Source organism: Protopterus annectens, chromosome 2.part0 (genome assembly GCF_019279795.1).
Source record: "Protopterus annectens isolate FY-2018-M chromosome 2.part0, PAN1.0, whole genome shotgun sequence".
Taxonomy (NCBI): domain Eukaryota; kingdom Metazoa; phylum Chordata; order Ceratodontiformes; family Protopteridae; genus Protopterus; species Protopterus annectens.
Window position 1 is genome coordinate 779838802 of NC_056728.1, and position 22701 is coordinate 779861502.

General features: G+C 40.5%; 1 protein-coding gene across 1 annotated transcript in view; it reads right to left on the reverse strand.

The window, feature by feature from the left end:
* The window catches only part of DENND4C (DENN domain containing 4C), a 2492302-nt gene that overhangs the window by 501739 nt on the left and 1967862 nt on the right, over nt 1-22701 (reverse strand). The window contains exons 24-25 of the mRNA XM_044061083.1: nt 2559-2735; nt 1957-2146 (exon numbers count right to left, since the gene is read on the reverse strand). Of these exons, the coding sequence (XP_043917018.1) occupies nt 1957-2146; nt 2559-2735 (367 nt within the window). The remainder of the gene's footprint in view (nt 1-1956; nt 2147-2558; nt 2736-22701) is intronic.

The window sequence follows — 22701 nt, forward strand, 5'->3', positions numbered from 1 at the left end:
ATATTGTGAAACCAGAGAACAACTAACAGTGAATGAGTGCTGGTTATGTTGTTGGCAGCAACCAGAAAACATTTTCGATTTGCTCATATGATTTTCTAAGTAGTAGTTTCTTGCCTCCATTAGTACCTGCTGTACATCAATAAGTAGGTGCCTAAAAGGTATTAAGACCCTATCATCATGGCAGTCAGCTGAAGTTGTTTGTGGTTGAGATGCATAAAACACCCTTGTTCTTGCATGAATAGATCCAGTCTGTTTGGAAGCTCGTGGTAATTACATCTGGACAGTTCCAAAAGAAAGGACTACCACTGCTGCCTGGACTAAAAGAGAGTCTCTTCAATGACATTGGGGGATTCCTTCTGAATCTCCAGAAGTGAGCTAGATAACAGTTCAAAGGGTAGAAAAACAACAGGAACATTCCTTTCCAAAGAAAAGAAAAGGCATCTTACAACTAGGAACAACAATCAGAAACCTTTGACAAAAAGCTAAACTGGTACCACTATGGTAGGAAAATGACAGATGACCTAAATCAAGTGAAACAGGTATTCTTTCACCTCAACAGAAAAAAAAATGAAGATGCTATGGATCACGATCCCTTTACAGTTAGTCTTCCAGATGACGGCCAAAAGTGTTGAAGACAACCTTGCATCCCCCCCCACAGGAAAGTCCAACTCCTTTACAGATATGGTCAGAAGACTGATGTCCACCTGAAGCCAAATTGCCCTTCAAATTACTAATGTCCGACAAGGAACCTTACGATGAACAGCCTTACAATGAACACTGAGTGGTCTTCAAAGAGAAGGTGGTCAAGCGGAAAAGTCTGTTACATGAAATACTGAAAAACACTGCAGTCCATATTTAAGCATAGATTTAGTATACAGCAAAAAATTAAATGTATAAAAAAGGACCAACATACGAATACTGTTATAAAAGGAAAGTAGTTCATGCATACCCATAAACTGAACAAAACTGCCTGTCCTGTCTCTGGATTATATGCTTCTCTAAATAAACTGAAATTCACTTTAGGTCATGATTTAGGACTATATAAACCACCTTGTGCTGAGCCTGAATGTCAAGCTTACTTATTTTGTCAGTAAGGCAGGTCTGACTGTTCTATCATTCTCTTTTCAGGTATAATACTTAAAGTGAATAGAGTAAATTTAGCCAGAACTTCAGGCAATCCAAAAAAAGTATACAAGTTCACAATATTAAAGAAAATAACATGAATCGGAAAGCTACAAATATGGTACCCTGCTTTGGCAATGAATGATTACACTTGACTGAAATTGCTGTAATTAGTATAGTAATGTTTATTCTTTCTGCTTATGACATTGAACCTAATTTCACTACATCTGTATGCACCAATCTTTTGAGATTTTTTTTTAACAACCTTTACTCTCCTCTTCACAGAACAATGACCACTAGATCTTTACAACTCACCTGAACTATTACCACACAAGTGTATGTGAAAAGAAAGTATCTCTGCAAAGCACCACCCCACCCTGCAAATACACTGTGAACAATGAAACATGACCCAAGATCGAAGATGTCTTATCCACAGATAAACTCCATACATAACCTTTTGATCTTTTAACAAAAGGAAATCAACTGAGAATGTATTTTTTAAGAATGAAACACCGAATATGACTTATTTGTATCCAAACTATTTATAATGCTTCAGGAACAAAATGACCATATGTTGTTGCTCTGCAAGCTACAAAGAAAATTGTATTTACTGATGGACAGAAAATGTTGCATTTGGTCTGCCAATATGTTTGTTTCAATCTAAAATTAACTCTATCCATTTTCATTCAGTAATGCTTTTCGACATCAAACATTAAGTCCACTAATGTTAGTTTTTTCCGATTTGCCAGCAGTCTTCTTCTACAATCTTTTTTTACACTGCTAGACCCAAAGAATGACATAAAATGCAAAAAAAAAAAAAATTGTACTGCTCACTGTTGTCTCCTGCAAACTGTTAGGAAGACTGGCTGTTGAAACACCATGGGAGGGCTTCTGGGAAAGATCAATATTCTGCAGAGGTCCACCAACACTGTGACTTCGGGTCAAGGAGGTCCCTCGTTTGAGTTGCTCATGAGATGACTGAACTTCGTCATTCACTTGTGTTACTTCCATCTGTGCTTCCTCACTAATTTTTGAAAGAAATACAAAAGTTAATTGCCACTGTACAGCATCACCTTAAACCCATCAAATACAGCCAAGTACAATAGCTGCATAGTAAAGAGAGTACCAAATACAATTAGAAAATGTAGTGCTGTGCACGTGCAGTTCTGTAGTGATTTGCCCTCATTTTAGTGCAGGGTTTAAGCCAATAAACTGCTCCTTTCAGTTCTACTAGAAAAACAAAATAGGGTGCTGACAGACCAATGATCAACTAAATCCTGACAATGTTATCAATAATAACACTACAGGTAAATCATGCTAGGTCATGAATGTGTCCTGATAAAACTTTAAAGTAGATTCAGTTAAAAAACTGAAGTACAGGTAAGGCTCAGCATTTCATTACGGCATAAAACATGATCAATGGGCTTGTATCATACCTCTTTGAGTCTGCAGATGTTGTTTTTTGAATACTAGATGTATTAGATTTCTCGGCTTCAGTGAGGTTAATCAGATCAGCCACTGCTGTGTCTGGTGCAGACTTTGGGTCCAGGACATCTGTCAATGCATTAGTGCTCTGCAAACTGTCTCCTGATGTACCTGGTTTTAAGAAAAAGCTGAAGAAAAAATATTTGTAAAATTACAAGAAAATACTTCAAATTACACAGACAAAACTAAAATATGTAAAAACATCTCCAACATCTGGGTGGAAAGTATGATGAGCTCACCGTAACAGTAGATGTTCAACTGCAAAGATCAATTATTCATCCTACACGTAGGGATTTGCCCAAGGTGAGCATCTGAGAATCAGTTAGTGTCTCAGATGTTCCAAGAGCAAGCTTGCCCCTTTTTCCATGCAGAAGATATCAGGTAAGACAGCAGATAGAAAAGGGAGAGTGGCCCAGACAGTCATTTTTTCCATACATGGACAGGTGTCACACAATGAGTCGGCTTTTATTGCTTAGACTATTAACAGTCAAACTATAGGCCCACCAAAGAATTGTTTAAAATAAATGGTTATCCAACTGCTACGCTGTACAGCACTCATGTTTTACTTTTTTATAGGCCCACCATAACAGAAATCCCCTATCCATATCAGGAAAAAAGAATTAGGGATGGGGAGAGACCGAGAGACAAAAATGGATACCAGCTCTAGAGCTTTCATGAAGAAAAGAAAGAAGGGCTGGAGGGAAGCATTTTATACTGTAGCAGTGATCCCTGCACTTCAGCTTCTACTTTTATGAGTATCACACAAATGCACTATGTTAATTTCAGGGATCATAGACAGGTAAAATATGAACGCATTAACAAGGCCTGGGAACAGGTGTACGGTAGAAGTATGACCTTGCAAAACCAGTTTCTGGAATAAGAATCTAACCTGCAATGTTTGGAGATGGTGAAAATGGAAGTCTAAGTGACTGGTTCACGGATACTTTGCTGCATTGGCTACAATCCTAGTGGAGTTGGCCTTCACTTGTCCCAAAAATATTTGGCCATTTATGTCGTAAACAAAGCAAAGAGGAGGCTTTTTTTCTGAATGATGGGCTGCACTGCCTGTTCATGGCTTAAGAAAAATGAAGAGCTGTTCTATTTTCAGATGGTCTTTAGCTCTTTCTAGACAACATCCGAATTATCTGTCCTCATCTAACAGATGTAATGCCTCCCCCCTTTTGCTTTGATGTTTACAGAAAAAAGGTAGTTGGGTGCTCTGTTTCAACACCATCTCTGATATCACTTTAGGCATAAAAGAATGATGAGTTCTTATCTATTTCTGTAGAAGATCATGCAATGTCCTGTGGAGAACCGTGCTTCTAGCTCTGATGTTTTAAGTAAAGAATTAGTAGCCACTAAAAACAGCACTCTCTAGATGGGAATTTGAAAAGAATGGAACAGGGTGGTTCAAAATTTCCAAAATTAGTTTCAAAGTAATAAACCTGCAGTCTCAGTGTCGTGTACTTGTCCTCTTAAGGAATTGCAAATGGAAGATTTCTTCCAGAAAAAGTTTAGTCAACAGAGACTTCACAGGTGAGCACACAGAAATGGCTGAAATATGCACTTTGGCTAAGGTGTAAAGCCAGTCCTTTGCAATGCAAGGCAGTTTGACAAGACCTTTTGTACTGAAGCTGTCTCAGGCTGAATGCCACTCAGGATGTACGAACATTAGAAACATTTCCATTATTCTATAGGAATTAATTGTAGGCTGCCTACATTCCTTAAATATAACCAACAACCTCTACTACAAAGTAATCTTAGTGAAAGATCAAGGTCTTGGCCTTCAAATTGCAAAGCTGGGGCTTCTGGGGTCTACGCGATTAACTTCAAAGGGTACATGTCATTAGCAGTCTGGAGTGTCCCACCTCATTCAAAGCAGCTTGGAGAACTCAAATCTATCTTGGCTAGAAAGAGGCTAGTAAGATTAGGTTTCCCCAATCTACACATCTGTTTTAGTGTGATTTACTTTTACCAGTACCTTTGGGAAGAAAGGGATAGAGCAAATGTAAATATCTTTCCCAAATTCCAACATAGAGATAAAGTCGTTCACCACCTAGTACTGTCTGCATGGTCATAAAGAAAATAACTTTTTGGTGTAATTATACAAGAGAGAGAGACAAAGCAATCTATCTGTGCAATTCCCCAATGAAAACAAACAGATTATGGAATATCTGTAGGAATTCCATTCACGCTGGCTGGTAGGACAAAAAAGAAGAAATGTTGAGTCTGAGCCATTACATTAACAGAAAACACAAAGACAATGGAAAACCTTCAAGTGAACCAACACAGGTTTTAAGATTACTCAGGCTTTCAGGCTAATGGGGGACCTTTATCAAGAGTTAAGTTATTGATGTTAGATAAAGTGGTCAGATATCTACTTGTACCTAGAGTACATCTCTTATTTATTACTGACTTAAAAAAAAAAAAAAAAGACACTGAAAAACTTCAATGGGCAGCTCATTGTATAATATGCCATCTACACCTCAGAGACAGATGCTGACTAAATGTGTGTGTGTGAGTGAGAGAAACACCAGAAGGCCAGGTTACAGGCTAACAAAAAACTAAAGGTTCTCCCTGCATGTTACATTCTAGTCAGTGTTCAAGATAACAGCTGAAAAGATTGCAGTAACATTTAGCAGAAAAACAAATCACAATAAAACAGACGTGTAGGTCGATTAGATAAATTCAAAGGAGGAAGAAAAAAACTATAATGTGTTAGTCATACACAAGCAAACTGTGATTTTTATTTAACAGAGAAAATGAATTTGCAGCATGTCCAGGTCACAGTAATATGATGTCTTATGGAAAAGGCAAGGGCTACCAAGAGAACAAAAGAATGTATGGAGATTGTATGCAGTAAGTACAGGCTATGGCTGAGCTAACCGAAAAACAGAAAAAGAAAACGAAAAGAATGTGATGACCTATCTAAATTCTAAGAGACCCATGAAGATCAGCAGTACTGAAAAGTTTTCTTATACTATGAAATCTGTCAGAATATTAAAAGTTTTACTGACTGATGAGTATAGTGAATACGTCCAAGGAAACCCTGCTTCCTGGTCCTATCGGCTCCCAAAGAGACCAGGATTAATTCCGCTCCTACAGAGACAACATAGTGTATGTTGCTCTAAGTGAATTGTTAGAACCACATTACAGTCTTGGCCATACAGGTGTACATGATAGCAGCCTCCAGCAGCCCCCTGATTCCATAGTAATGCCCTGACTGCTCCTACTAACCCTGTAATTAAATAAATTACAAACTTTCTAAAGAGTTTTAAGCAGTTGTGTTATCACTTTCCTGTCTTTCGCCACTAGGTGGCATCATTCACCCTAAAATGTCCTGCTAAACCCATTCACTAGATCCTTGCAGGCTTACCTGATTTTTGGATTTCTCCCTGCACCTCAAATGAATAGTCCATCTTAATAATCCTCACTTCTCTCTAAGTTTACTTAGTAGAACTACAAACGTTCTTGATCATAATTTCATTACAGAAGTCACAAATATAAAACCCACTCCCTGGCTTTACCTGTAGTTTAAGTCCTGCTTACTGATTGTTTTCCCTGGCCCACCTCGCCTCTCAGCTCTTCCTGCTCCATTTGCCCTGTGGGCTCACTCCTCTCCCCTACCCCCTCCCAAATCTCACCCACCCCCACTGTCACTACACTTGTACCTAACCTGACCCCACCCACTGCATTCCACACCTCCCATTGGCTCTCCCAATTCCACCCTTCCCCACTTCTACTCTCTCTCCTATCTCATCTATACCACCCTAACACAATGGCTCTACACTCAAGTCTTTATCCTCACTATCTCCCTACAGCTCTATCTACTATACCACCTAACATCCAATCATACCACTCATATACCTCTCAAACCAACACTCACAACATCCACACATTTTCAGTCTCTCCCAAGCTACTCCACAATAGGCGCTAACTTATATACCCCAGACATAATTCTACATGCTAGAGTAAATGTCCTTCCACTACATAAACACCAATACACTCACTCCAAACTAAACTACTATTACAAAACCAAAAAACAACTACTCTCTACAAACCAGACCACCCATTCTAACTTATTAAAATGTGGTGACAAACACCCAAACCCAGGCTCACAATCTGCTCTGCACAACCAACCCCACTCTAAAAGGTCCCTAAACGTTACTACCATCAATCTACAAAACATCAAAAACAAAATCCCCCATTTCCATGCATGGTTACATCAAAACAAACCTGACTTCACTGCCATAACTGAAATCAGGCTTAAACCACATATCAGCAACACTAAATTCCTATCCCTAACTATGCATGCCATAGATATGACAGGCCACATAGCGAAGGTGGAGGTATCGCTCTAATATACTCAAATACCTACACCATAGTTCCTTTCAATAAAAACTATTCCAAAGTTCTCTACAGCAAAACTGTTAGTGTCCATCCTAAAGCTAAATAACTACAAAACCCGCTGTATTATAGTCTTATACATTCCCTCAGGTAACAATATTCCAATACTAGAAGACATTCTCACCTGGTCATGCAAAAATATCCAAAATGAAACAATCATGCCAGGGAATGTTAACATTAATTGGTTAAATATCACAAACAATAACCCCCAAACTATCATCAACCTATTTAAGTACACCCAACTTATCACTGATATTACCAGACCCAATAGTAAAAAGAACCAAGGCTCAATCTTAGATTGGATCCTGGTATCCGACCCCAATAGGATCTCCTCCTCTGGAGCTTTATCAAATAGCATTAGTGACCACCTACCAGCCTTTGCTATACATAAAACAACCTCAGTTACAAATAACCACCAATCAAAACAAACCAGAGACCTATCCCACTTCTCACCAGAAACCCTAAATGAAATTTTACGGCATACTAACTGGGCACCATTAAAAACCATCCCCCTTGATGAGGCAGTAGAATCCCTCAACTCATCATTTCTCAAAATCTTAGACAGTGTAGCCCCTCCCTAACTAAAAAGAGTCAAGACTAATCATGCCATATGGCTTACCAAATCCACCAAGCAAATCATGTCTACTAGAGACAAGGCGTGGAAAGCCTAGCAAAAGTATAACCATCCAGCCATCCATGCACTATATAAACTACGTAAGCAAGCCAAAATACAGGTCACTAAAAACAAAAAAGAATATTTCCGTAGACTTCAGGACCAGCACAAATTTAACCCTCAAAAATTCTGGGGAGCAATCAATTCCATAATCCACCCTGGCTCTAACACCAATCCTTGCCCACACCCTGATAAAACACCCTCCGATAGAGCCTCTCTCTAACTCATGCTTCATTGAAACCATAGCTAAGTTGACCACGACCTTTCCTCTTACTAAGACTAGCTCACCTAACCAACCACCCTCAGATTTACCTAATTTTTCTCTCTCCTGTTCCCACAAGCATCATAATGAAACTCCTTCTAAAACTAAAACCTTGCACCAACCTCCCCTCTGAATTCCTAAAAGTATCCGCAAGCTCCATTGCCTACCCCATTAGTATACTTATTAATAGATCCATTCAAGAATCCCATGTCCCAAATATCTGGAAGAAAGCATACACTCTTCTCCATAAAGGCGGCAAAAATTCAGACATCTCCAACTTCCGTCCCATCGCTATCCTCGCTCCCATTGCTAAAATATTGGAAAAATGTGCGCATACCCAACTACTTAACCACTTAGTTAATAACAAACTTCTCTCCCCAACCCAACATGGCTTTAGGCCAGGCCATAGCACAAACACAGCTCTTATTTCCTTTTTGGATACTGTAAATCGAGCACGTGATACCAATCAAATCGTCTCTACTCTTTCTTGACCTTTCAAAAGCTTTCGACACCATATCTTAACCCCTTCTGCTCTCCAAACTCAACAACCTAGGTGTCTCCCCTCCAACCCTAAACTGGTTCTCAAACTCTCTCTATGAAAGATATCAATCTACAAAGTGGCAGCAATCCTGTTCTCCCTTCCTCAACATCACTACAGGTGTACCCCAAGGTTCCATTCTGGGCCCCTTGTTATTCAAAATATTTATAAATGACTTTGATAACTCCCTCACTCATGGCACTGTGATCCAATATGCAGATACCTCTACAATCATCTGCACTGCTAAAAACCCTTCTGAGCTTTAACTACTAACCCAACAAGCCTTTACAGCCACTGAACACTGGATGTCAAACAACCACCTTTCCCTCAACCCAAACAAGACAAAACTGAATCTATTCACTCCCAAAAAGACACCCCCCCAAATAGGTTAGAATTCTCTATTTGCTCCCTAAATAATACCACCATTGAAACAGTCTCTAGCACCAAACTGTTAAGAGTCACCACTGACGAAAACCTAACATTTGACCTCCACGTTCTCAACAATATAAAAAAAAACACATCTGAAATTGGGAACCCTCTACAGGCACAACTGTTATCTTAACCTTAGTGCAAAAAGGCTCTAGCCTCAGCCTTCATACTTCCATCCCTGCTATATGGTGCCCCTATCCTTACAAATATTCACTCATCCCTCAAAACCAAGCTATATTCATGTTACAATAAGGTTGCCAAATTCACAACAAATGCTAGATCCTCTACACAACACTGCTCCTCTTTAAAGCAAGTCAACTGGCTTGAACTACCATTCTATCTAAACTACCTTCACTTAGCTACTGCATATACACTAATATATAACCCCATATCATGCCTATCTCTCTCCTCCCTGCTGACCTTGTACTAGCCAAATAGACCCCTTAGATCAGAAAATAAACTCTGCTCAAAGTCAACAAACCCCAACTCCCAGCCAGTCAAATTCTCTATTCCTATACAGTTTCCAAACTATGGAACTCCCTCCCATCCATAATAACCTCCAACAGTAGCCCTGCCCTATTTAAAAGGTCTCTTAGACAATACCTCTCCTCTTGCTGGCTATGCCCATGCCAAAAATAACTCTCTCTAAACCCTATCTCCCCTACTCTACCATCTACTTTTTTCCCCAACTTTTTCCCATCCTCCTTGCCAACCAGCACTCTAACCATCCCAGCTGTGCCTATCCCTGCTACCTACCCAAAATTGATACTAATCCTCTCTCTCTATACCCCACTTACTACCACTCCTGAACCTTTCATCCCTGTCTTTTTTTGCATTCCTATTCTACTCTTCAATCCATTGCCCAGCTACCTGTTTAATTCAGTTTAACTCTTGCATGTACAATATACTGTTTTACCTAAAAATCCATGCCTATTATTGCTACTGTATAGCCCTCTAAGCATTCATGTAACTAAATTGTATTTTTGTATAATCTGTAAAGCATAGCCTTCTTGCCATTTATGTAACTGAAAAGTATTTTGTGTATAATTTGTATGTGGTGCTTTTCTTTCAGGGCCTCCACTGAAAATGGGCTCTCTGAGGCCCAGTGGACTTTCCCAGTAAACAAATGCAATAAAATACATAAATTAAAAGTGTTCTAACTAGAACATTACTTTGTAAAATACAGGTGACAAAATAAAAAACATCAGTAATATTACAGTTAACTCACTCTCTGAGACAGCCAGCAGTTTGTATTTGGGGTAAATTCATCTCAACCTAAAATCATGCATTACTTAAAAATACACACACACTCCTATTGCCCAACAGCACACACCTTATTTATACCTAATGTTAACTATTCAAGAGGGAAAAGTTCTTTCAGTATTATATCTTATTAAACCAAGATCTAGGTTCAAGCTACTGACCATCAGACTGAAGTAAATTAGCTTAATCTCCATTGTTTTTCCCAAAAGTGTACAGAAATGTCCTTAAAAAACCATAACAGAGATGTCTGCTACAGTATAATTAGACTGGGAAAATGGGTCCAGTTTCTAAGAGTTCCTGGAAATCTGGAGTGCATAAATTAGAGCTAGCATTTCTGTTACATTAATATGTTTGCTCTTTTCCTGATGATCCTCCTTCCACTGGACACTGAGGGAACCATTATGGATTCCCCATGCAAAATTTGATGTGTTGCCTAGCATCTAAATCTGCCCACTACCAGAATTCCTTCTAAACTGCAGAGAACCATTGTTAACACATGTTCCAGTGAATGCACCAGATTTCCTCTGTGGAATTTGGCCGAGGAAAACTTAAGAAAGGAAACAAACATGTACAATAGGACCCGAAGCATTTCTTTGGTCATTATGACGGATGTTTGCTGATGTGTTCAAAGAACTCTTATATCGCTTGTATGATTATGTGGTATCAGACATACTTTTTTATTTCTTGATTTACTTATTTGCTGTGACGACTGATGCAATTAGGGAGCGTGTGTCTTTCGCACCAAGGTATAAAAGTCAACCAGGTACACAGTCATTCCTAAATGCATAACGTCACTATATATATAGTATTGTGTAACTAAACTTACCGCGACAGTAGATCAAATAGATCACTGTTGAAATCTACAATATGTTATAAAACACAACAAAATAAGGGGAATGCAAGGATCTACTGTTATGGTAAACTTACTAAACAACTGTACTACCTCCACTAGATCACTGCTTCAGTAACCTAAACTATATAGGTAGAATACCAAAGGGTAGAAAAACAGAGGAGGAAGGATCAGAATTCAGGCAGCCCCTGGAAAACAGTCTTGCAAATCCTGCTCTAGACCTAGAGAAAGTGTCTTAGTTTGTAGTGCTTGATGAAAGCGTGTACAGATGATCAAGTTGCTGCCAACAGTATCATTTTAGAGTCCACCTCCTTCAAAAAGCCACAGAAGTACCCAAAGCCCTAGTAGTGTGGATACGGACTCTGCCTGGAAATGTCAAGTTACAGAGAGATCAAAAAATGAAAAGCAAAAGCTTGAGGCAACTACATTTAGAAACAGTTTTGATACGGATTATCCCTTTTCTCCTTCATCTAAAATAAACAATTGCTCAGAATTCCTAAAGTTTTTTTCCTGTCAATGTAGTATCTGGACTGCATGGTGACATCCAGAGTATGTAAAATCCCCCCCTTAATTTTTGGTTCGGGCTAGAAAACAGGGCGGTATATAGCCTAGTTCAAGGTAAATCCTGAAACTACTTTAGGCATAAATTAAGGGCTAAGTTATCCTGTCTTGGTGAAAAATTAGTTAAGGCTGAATCAACATATCAGTTTGTAACTCAGATACTCTTCTTGCAGAAGTCAGACAAATGAGTAATACAGTTTAGCAAGACAAGAACTTCAAATCAGCCTCATAAGCAGGTTTCAAAAGGAAAGAAGTGTTAGCTCTTTTAATACAAAATTAAGAACCCAGGAAGGAACCACTTGCCTTCTGTGTGGGTGAATATGCACCCATCACACACAATTCAAAGCAGACGTATAGACCCACATATGCTTTGGCACTTAAATGTAACCTTCCTAAACCCCAAAGACCTCCTAGACGAAGTACACAACAAATAACCTCAGCAGCCCCGAATGCACTCTTTCAAAACAAACACCCACATCAATACATACAGCCACATCTCATGGAGCCTCTACTTTTAAGCCCATAAGGCAAGCCACCACACAATCAAACATTCTGATCACTAGAGACTCCATCATGAGACACACTAATGGCCCTCTCACCAGACTGAGTAAGCAGAAAGTCACAGTCAGTTGCTTATCACCACAAGTACCAGAATGACTCCATCATAGTCCATGTGGGGCTAAATGACCTGAGACGTACTTCCCTACACTATATGGAAAGACATGGAGCTCTCGGAATGTGTCCCCCAGAATGGTATAATCCTAACATTAAGCAACATTTTACCTTCTCCAAGGATGATGCCAAAATACAAATAAAAAAGATGACCGAATTTAATAATTGGCATAGTTTTTGGGGTTATATAGCGCACCTAAATATTTGCAGCCTAAACAATAAAACACAAATGCATGCCCTTCTTGACCTATATTCCTTCGATATCCTTTGTCTAACTGAAACCTAGCTAAAAGCAGATACCAAGGATAATGACATACTACCTCCAGGATATAACATCATTAGACTTGACCGACACACCAAAAAGGGCAGAGGTGTAGCTATACTTTACAAAACTGAACTACTGGTTACCTTACTAGATACAAAACCACCCTTACAAAACAATAGTGAAATCTTAATCACCAAACTACAAATTAATACTTATAAATCCATTTATATCATCTGTTGTTATATACCCCCAGGTAACAATATTAATACCCTTGAAAACTTACTGTACTGGCTCTCAAACTACTTCGCTCAGGAAACTATACTTCTAGGTGATTTTAATATCGATTGGAATTCTTGCATCTACCAAAAACCCACCTCTCACATAAACCTCTATGGCTTTATCCAAACCATTACTGTCCCCACTCGAATAAACAAAACCAGCTCCAAACAAAGTACCCTAGACTGGATTTTAGTTAGTAGCAACCCTATGATTTATACTACAGGCACACTACCTGACAATATCAGTGACCATTTAACCACTTTTATCACCAGACAAAACAGCCCTATCTCCAATAATACTCAAGTTAGAACTACCAGGAACAAAAGCAATTTCAACCAAAATAACTTCCAATTAGAACTCAAAGCTTGTAATTGGTCTCCCCTAAAATACTTGCCTCTCGACGAAGCAGACTCATACTTTAACAACAAATTCCTTCAAATCCTCAACCTCCATGCCCCTACTAGATTAATTAAAACCAAAGCAAAGCCTGCTCCTTGGCTAACAAGAGAAACCAAACAAAAAATGTTACAAAGAACCTGGGCCAAATGGCGTAGTACTAAAAACCCATCAGACCACCAAACCTTTAAACAACTGAGGAATGCAACAAAGAAACATATTCCTTAATAAAAAAAATTATTATTGGAATTTCCAACATACCCAACACCAAAACCCCCAGAAATACTAGTCAAGTATCAATAAACTACTACATCCAGGTAACTCTAAAACACCCACTCCTAACCTCACTCAGAACATGTCTAACCAAATTGCTGATACTTTCAACAAATTTTTCTCAGACACTGTCACCTCTCTTGCTTCAACTTTATCTCCACAGTCCACTCAAGCACCTTATTCCCTCAACAAAAATCCCCCCTTTCAAACTGCAACCAGTTTCAACAGATCTTACCTTTACTCTTCTTACAAAACTCAAACCATGTACCACCCTCAGCTGACCACCTCCCAGCTGAATACCTACAAATTGCAGCCAAAGTAATTGCCCTTCCTGTCTCCATATTAATTAATCGAACCATAACTGAAGGCTTTATTCCAACCCTCTGGAAAGTTTCTCATATCATTCCTCTACATAAGGGCGGTAACTCTTTCGAGCTCTCCAACTTCCATACCATAGCCTTACTTTCTCCATTAGCTAAAATCTTGGAAAGATGTATACATCGTCAACTACTTGACCATCTTCTCCAAAACAATCTTCTAGGAGACTGCCAACACGGTTTCAGACCCTATCACAGCACTACTACAGCACTCTTGTCATTCACAGACCATATTAATAAAAATTGGAACAACCTGCTGTCCTCAGCGCTATTCTTAAACCTATCTAAGGCCTCTGATATGGTTAACCATTCCCTCTTACTAAACATCCTCAAATCATTTGCCTTGGACACTCAAGCTATCCAGTGGTTTAATTCCTACTTAGAAAATAGACAACAAGCAGTTCTTTGGGATAATCACATTTCATCTCTTCTTCCCATCACAATAGGAGTGCCACAAGGCTCAATACTAGGACCTCTCCTCTTTTCTATTTTTATTAACAATCTAAATATGTCCCTTCCTCAATCCATATGTATACAATATGCCGATGACAACACTGATATGCTCAGCATCCTCCCCAGTTAAGCTTCAGACCACTACACAAGTCTTCACAGTAGCGGAAAACTGGTTCTTTCAGCATTGCCTCTTACTGAATCCCAAAAAGATTAAATTATTACTTTTTACACCATCACAGAAATCTTCAACCTTTACCTTCGATATAATTTCTAACAATGGCACAATAATATCCCCTGACTCTACTACCAAACTTTTAGGTGTCACAATAGACCATAATCTCAACTTCGATGCCCATACTAACTTAACCATCAAGTCAGTCAATAGAAAACTTGGATCTCTCTACAGACTCAAACCCTTCCTTACTACCTCAGCCAGAAGGATTATAGCACAAACGCACCTACTCTCTACCCTTCTTTATGCCTCACCTATTTTTATAAACTTATCAAAATCTAATTTCAATAAACTAGCAATGTCATATAATAATATTACAAGATTTGCCACAAGAGCCTCTTTTCGAACCCATCATTGCTCAAATCTTAAACAACTAGGCTGGCTAGAATTACAAAATCAAATACAACTACAGCAACTTACCATCACCCACAAAATCTTCTATCAACCTTCTAATACCACAATACTTAGTACCCTTATTTCTCCTTATAAAAATCTATCTTCCTTGCGCTCCACCACAAAGCTACTAGCGGCACCCTATAAATCCAACAACAAAGCTGGGGACGGTTTGTTCTCCAACTGTATTGGACCTATCTGGAACAAGCTTCCAAGTGAACTCACTGCTATTACTTCTGTACCCACTTTCAAGAAGCACCTAAAAACTTTGCTTAACTCTCAATGGCTCTGTCCTTGTACAAACACTGACTAAACTTTTATTCCCTCTACCTTTTTTCACCCCCTCAAACCTTTTCTAGGTTCTTTTAGTATTTTTGTTTGTACCTTCAAGAGGCAGCTAAAAACTGTGCTTAATTCCCAACATCTCTGTCCTGTACAAACCCTGACTAAACTTTCTATTCCCTCAACTTCTTTTCACCCTTAAAAAAAAAAAAAAAAAAAAAAAGTTTTCTTGCATTTTTATTTCAAATATTGCAAAGTATTTTTCTTGGTAATGCTTATGAATTTTTTTTTTTGTAACACCTTCCTTTTGTATAATATTTCTGATTTGAATGTATAACAACTCTTGCTTATATAAACCCATCTTTTTGTGGAGCTTTTCTCCCCGGGCCTCTACTGAAAATGGACGTATATCCAGCTAGACTAGCCCGGTCAACAAATGTAAAATAAAAACATAAATAAATAAATAACTTCTAAGAGAGTGCAATATTTGTGAGCATGGAAGGAGATGATCAGCAGACCACTCTGCTTTGCCAGGGATGGTCTGCACCTTTCACCCTAAGCTTTCCAATATTAGCTAAAAAACTTTCTGCTCCCACAGTGCCTTTTTTAGGCAATGCCACACTGAAAGTACTTCTGACACAGCAAATCAAACCCACAAAAATCTAAAGGTATTACTGCTCAATACTAGGAGTCTAAACAAAAAACTCCACTCCCTAGAAGCTTTCTTCATCCTACAGAATGCAGATAATCACTCCACCAGTGCTACACAGACAGTGACTAAAGGTGGCAGTGTCTCAGTTTTACATCAAAAATAAATATACCTCAAGGCTGGTCAAACTGGACAATGCACTTGAGTTGCTTCATGTTCAAATCACCATAAGCAAATGCCAATAACACTTATTTGCAAGCTATATGTCCCCCTCTATGACCCAGGAAACCCACACCATGTATATATAAACTTATTGGAAACACTCACCATCCAACCCAATAACATATTCATTGGCAACTTTAATTACCCCACTATTAACTGGGAATCCTATACGACACCAAACGTACAGGCACAGAATTTCCTGGATTTTGGACTAGATTGTCAATTCACCAACCGGGGGTGCAACCATACTGGACCTGGTCCTTACTAATATAGGAGAGTGCTTCACACCCACCTAGTGTAACATCTTCCCTGATAAGGTCAGACCAGAAAATGTTCTCCTTTAAAGTAAAAATAAAACCTGGACCCCCAGCTAACCCTGGAATATTCAGGAACTACTCTAAGGCTAACTAACCTGGCAACATTTCAAGCCCCAATAAACACTGAACACTTCTGCCTATGCAGAACTGTTCACAGAAATCCTATACAAGCATGTTAAGAGCTGTACAGAGGTAGCTGGACCCACCAGGAAGAAGTACAGAGCTAACTCAAAAAAACAAGTCACCCTACTGGAATCACAAAATCAATAGGATGTATAACAGAAGGAAGAAAATCATGGCAAAAATTAGGAGGTGCAGCACCCAGTAGGATAAAAGCACTCTCAAACTAAACAAACTCATAGGAAAAAAGAAAGTCTCAGACGCTGTCCAGTTCGATTCTAGCTAGAGCGTCTTCTGCGTGGAGACATGGGTGAATGGGTGTACCTTTGTTGAAGGTTGTGCATCAGGGCTGGTAACTCGGCACGTAAAAATCAACTACCAATCATTAGCGGACTGGAGTTCTGCTGTGGTGACCCCTAACCGGGAAAAGCCGAAAGAAGACTACTACCAAAGCAAATTCAATGTAAATTTGGCCTCCCAGGACAAGGACGACCACAAGGCATTCATAGGTTCATAGGTTCATACTAGGCTATCTGCCCTAGGGCATTTATAAGCCTAGCCAGTGTGTGTTTGGCTTTCGCGACCCATTTTAAATTAATTTTGCTATGCCCTTTTTCGAGGTTAGTATACTGTGCCTCTGTCTAACAGTGACACAGAAGTGATACCCGGGGTAAACCTACGATCTCCCATCCACTCATCAAGATTCCTCTTGAAGAGAGTCAATGAGGGGACTCTGCCTAACCTGGACTGGGATTTTATTCCAGAGTGAAGGGAGCCTCTGGGTTATGAATCTGTCCCTCCAGCATGTCCTATTTATTTCAGTGCTGAGGTTCAAGTCTCTCGAGCGCGTACCTCGATGGGATTTGGATTGTCTGAGGTGCAGCATGTCCATTACTTCCGGGTTGGACATGGCTTTATACGTCAGGCACAGATTGCCTCTGAGCAGGCGGTATGCCACTGAGTACAGCTGGAGTTTCTTTAACCGGGCAGCATATGGCATCTGTTTGAGCCCTTTGATCCTCTTGGTGAGGTACTTTTGGGGTCTTTCCAGTTGCTGCAGGTGTCTGGTAAGGTACATCCCAAAAGGGGCATTGTACTCAATTATGGGCCTGATGAGGGATGAGTAAAGAGGCACGATAACCTCCCCTGATCTAGATGTGAATCCTTTCATGATTAGGTGGGCTATATAAAATGTTTTTCTAACCACTTTGGCCACGTGGTTGTCAAATGAGAGATTGCTATCAACTTGGGTCCCCAGGTCCCTAATTACTTCTTCTGTACTTAATGGATTACCCACCTATGTGGTAATTTGTGGGCACTTTGTTTTTACCAAAGGGGATGACTATACACTTTTTAGCGTTTAGCTTGAGGCCATGGCTCTGGCACCAGTTGTCTGTTTCTATGAGGCCCTTTTGGAGGATGCTTGTGTCGGCTGGAGAGTTGATTATGGCACCCAGTTTGCAGTCATCTGCGAACTTAGTCAGCCACAGTCCTTCCGTGTTGGCCTGTACCTCCGAGAAATATATACCGAACAAGAGAGGTCCCAGGATTGAGCCTTGTGGGACGCCACTTGTAACTGGTTTGGAGTCTGACATGGCTGCAGCAATTCTAACCATGTGGGTTCTGTCCTTGAGCCAGTTTGCAACCCACCTAGTGACACAGGGGTTTATATTTAAGCTGGTGAGCTTATCTATAATGCCCGAGTGGGGTATTGCATCGAAGGCTTTTGCGAGGTCCAGGTAGGCTGTGTGGACCACCTTCACCTCGTCAATGGCCTTGGTGACTGTTTCAAAGAAATCAACCAGGTTTAAGAGGCAGGATCTGCCCTTAACAAAGCCGAACTGGGTAGGATCCAGTGTCTGTATGTCCCCAATATCTTTATTTATGAGGTCCATGATGATCCTTTCCATAGCTTTGCAGACCAAGCTAGTCAGGCTTATGGGGCGATAGTTTCCAGGATCCGTCGAGGCACCAACTTTGTGGAGAGGGACCACTGTTGCTGTACGCCACTCTTTGGATACATTTCCTGTAGTAAGGCTGAGACTGAACAGTAGTTTTATGTTTGGGTTTAGCTCTTCTTGGAGTTCATGTAGGACGCAGCCCGGGACACCGTCTGGTCCCATTGATGCTGTGTTTTTTGCTTTAGAGAGGGCGGCTCTTACCTGAGCATCTGAGATGTCAGGGGGGCAAGCACTCTGCTGGGATAGATATTTGCCCTTTTGGTGGGGGGGGGGGTGTTTGCGCTGAACCTGTCAGCTAGGATGTTGGCAATGTCTGTGGGTTCAGTGTATTTTTTGTCATTTTGGACTAATTCTGAGCATATCTGGGAATTCCCACCCAGGTTCCTAACATAACTAAAGAAAGCCTTGTGATTATCCTTAGTGTCCTGTGCAATTTTTCTCTCAAAGCTGGCCTTAGACGATTTTATGAGTGCCCGTAGTTTTTTGCTAATACTGATCAGAGATGCTTTCCCTTTCTGGGATTTTGCTCTATCATGTAGTAGCTTCCTCCTTCTATTGTATAGTTTTTGTTTATGGCTGGGGTCCACCAGACAGGACGTCTGCCTTTGGAGGATTGGGTCTTGGTTTTATTTGGGATTGCATGATCCATGCATTCCTGAAGGTGTTCATAGAATGCGTTTATAAAGGATTCTGCGGTATGGGCCATATTTTCCACAGGCCTGGGGGCTTTGAATGATTCCACCTCGGTTTTGAGGAGTGTGAAATTTGCTTTAGAGAAGTTTTTCACTGTGGTTTTCTGGGCAAGGGGTGGGGTCGGGATGTGAATATCCAGTGAGATTAGTTTATGGTCTGATCTTACCAGTGAGGGATACACTTCTGGTCTGGAGCATAGAGTCCCCATGTTGGTGATGATCAGGTCCAGTATGCTTTCCCCTCTTGTGGGAGTGGTAAGAAGTTGTTCCATAGCATTTGAGTTTATAAATTCTAGGAACCTTTGGGCTAGGGTGTTGAAGCTAGAGTAATGCTCCCAGTCTATGTTTGGGTAGTTGAAGTCGCCCAATATAATGGTGTCTGGAGACACCTTCATATTTTCCAGTGTTCTCAGGAAGGCCGCATGGGGTTCCTGGGTTTGGGAGGGTGGTCTGTAGCAGGCTATAAACTGGAAAGCAGTTTTACCCACTGTTAGTTGCACATGGATAGTCTCAGATGCTTCCTGCTGTGCCACCAACCTGGAGGTGTGGGTATCTTTGTCGAATATTGATACTCCCCCTCCTTTTGTGGTTCGGTCATTCCTTTAGCTATGTCCGCAACCTAAAAGGCAACACACAATTGTGTGCACAGCTTATTGTAAATGGAGCCACCTATACTCAACCAGCTATAGCAAACCTACTAACCAACAAATTCATCTCCAACTTTACCCCTATCTCTCCCTCAACCTTCCCTCGTGAAATACCATCAAATATAACTCCCTCGTGAAATACCATCAAATATAACTCCCTACACTATCACTAGGGAACAGGTCCTTAATGCTCTCTCTAAGGCCAAGAACACTGCATCAATGGGCTCAGACAATATTCCAGGATGCCTTCTAAATAGCATGAAAAAAAAGTTATGTACTTATCATAACGTTCCATGTTTGTAGTCCATCTCGCCTACATTCTTGCTGGATGGGCTTGGAGCCGATATTCGGCTCCGACTCGGCCGATACTAAAGCTCGAGAGTTTTTACTGGCTCGAGGCTAGCCCCTATCCCATGGTGCCTCATGGCAATTCCCCAGATCTAGTTTGCAAGAAAGCAGTAAGTACTTATCAGGTAAGAAATATCAGAGCTATATATATATATATATATATATATATATATATATATATATATATATATATATATATTTATACACACACACACACACACACACACACACACAAAGGATTTTGAAATATAATCCATGCCAGGTGGCAGTATAGTCCACCAGACCTCCCAGAAACAGGAAGGGGGTTGGAGGGAGGAATGCAAGAATGTAGGCGAGATGGACTACAAATATGGAACGTTATGTTAAGTACAAAACTTCTTTATGTTATGTAGTCCTATCTCGCCGTAATTCTTGCTGGATGGAACAGCGTCCCTCGCACCTTTATCCCAGGTGGCTCAAGCGAAGAGAATCTTCAGCACAGTGGACCCAAAAGATGACCTGTCCTGGGAGGCCAAATCCAATTTGTAATGAGTGACAAAAGTATGTGGTCTTGCCCAAGTAGCTGCTGTGCAAATAGTGTCAATTGGGAGCCTAGATCTAAAGGCACATGAAGTAGATACAGCTCTAGTAGAATGGCCTTTGACTTTGATGGGTAATTGTTTTCCAGCTGATTGATAAACAAAGGAAATGCAATCCAAAAGCCATTTTTAAAGAGTAACCTTGGAAACAGGTAACCCCTTCTTCTTGTCAGAAAAGGAAACAAATAATGGATCTGATTTTCTGAATTCTTTAGTCCTGTGTAAATAAAATCTGAGAATTCTGTGAACGTCTAACTGGTTGTAGTCTATACTCAGATTTATTAGAGTGGTTTGGAAAAAACACAGGTAGCTCAAAAGTAGTATTCAGAATGTGCTCTGAGCATACCTTGGGAAGAAAGGAAGGGTTTGCCCTGAGTGAGACTCTATTTTTGTGAAAAATAATGTAAGGAGAGCGGATAGTAAGAGCTTGCAGTTCTGACACTCTCCTAGCAGATGTTATGGCTACTAAGAATAGTGTTTTCCATGACAACAATTTTACGTCTGATGAACAGGATGGGTCAAAGGGTGCAGACATCAAAGATGAGAAGACTAAGTTTAAGTCCCAGGGTTCTAATGGCTGTTTGATTGGAGGCCTGATACGAACTACTTTTAAGAAGGTTTTACACAAGGAGTGTTGCATGATTGGATCTCCCATGAAGCCAAACTGGAAATTGGAAATGGCAGCTAACAGAACTCTAACTGTAGCGGCTTTAGCTTCTTCATGAAAAATTGATGCTAGGAAGGATAGGATAGATTCTATAGGAGCCATATATGGATCTAAGCCCTGGTTCGTAGACCAAATGAAAATCTTTTCCATTTGCTGGAGTATAGTTTCTGAGTGGAAGGTTTATGGGATGAAATTAGAATGTGTTTGACAGAAGGGGATAGGGGAATACACCTGACTATTCGTGGAACTGGAGCAGCCATGCTGTCAATTTGAGGGTGTGGATGGTGGGGTGGACCTGTCCCGATTGATGAATCAGGAGGTCTGGAGATGGGTCCAGAATCCATGGTTCCTCCAAAAGGTAGTGCCGCAGGAAGGGAAATGAAACTTGTAGAGGCCAATAAGGAGCAATGAGGATCAGGGAACTCCTCAACTGTTTTGCTTTCTGTATTACCTTGGGAATGAGAGGAAAAGGTGGAAAGGCATAAAGAAGTCCTGGGGGCCAATCGTGGACTAGAGCATGCCTGGGTGACATTCCCGGATGGGGAATAAGGGCAAAGTAGCTGCTGCATTTGGTGTTCAGGTGAGTGGTGAATAGGTCGCAGCAAGGCTGATATCTTTCACAACTTTTGGATTCAGGGACCACTCGTGAGGCATCAGAATTGCTCAGCTGAGTTTGTCTGCTATTAACTGGATTTCCCCGGGATGTTAGTTGCTGAGAGGAAACGTTGAGTAAAAATCGCCCATTTCCAAACTCTTAAGGCCTCTATGCAAAGCGGGTACGATTTGGTTTCCCCTTGCTTATGTACCACACGACAGACATGTTGTCTGACTGTATTGCAATTGTCCCGGGTGGGAAGGGAGCTGTGAAGTGCTTGCAATGCATACAGCACCGCTCTCACCTCCAGAACATTGATGTGCAAGTGGTTCTGCCAAGTACCTTGGACCGTCATTCCCATATAACCCCCCCCCCCCCAAATCTGGTAAGTGTCTGTGGTCAAAACTGCTTTCTCTTGGGGAGGAAGTAGACGACCTAGGAGAAGTTGTTCTGTGTGCAACCACCATGTCAGATCCTTCTTGCAGGTGTTTGTTATAAAAATCTGGTGAGATAATGGAAGGTCTTGCATAGACCATTGGGCAAATAACAGCCACTGAAGTATCCTCATGTGTAGACGAGCAAGAGGAACTAATAGCATGGAGGAAGCCATAGTCTCTAGAACTTGAAGGACTACTCTGGTCTGAACTTTTTGTTTGTTTAGCAAGGATCTAACTTGACTGCGTAGAGACTCTA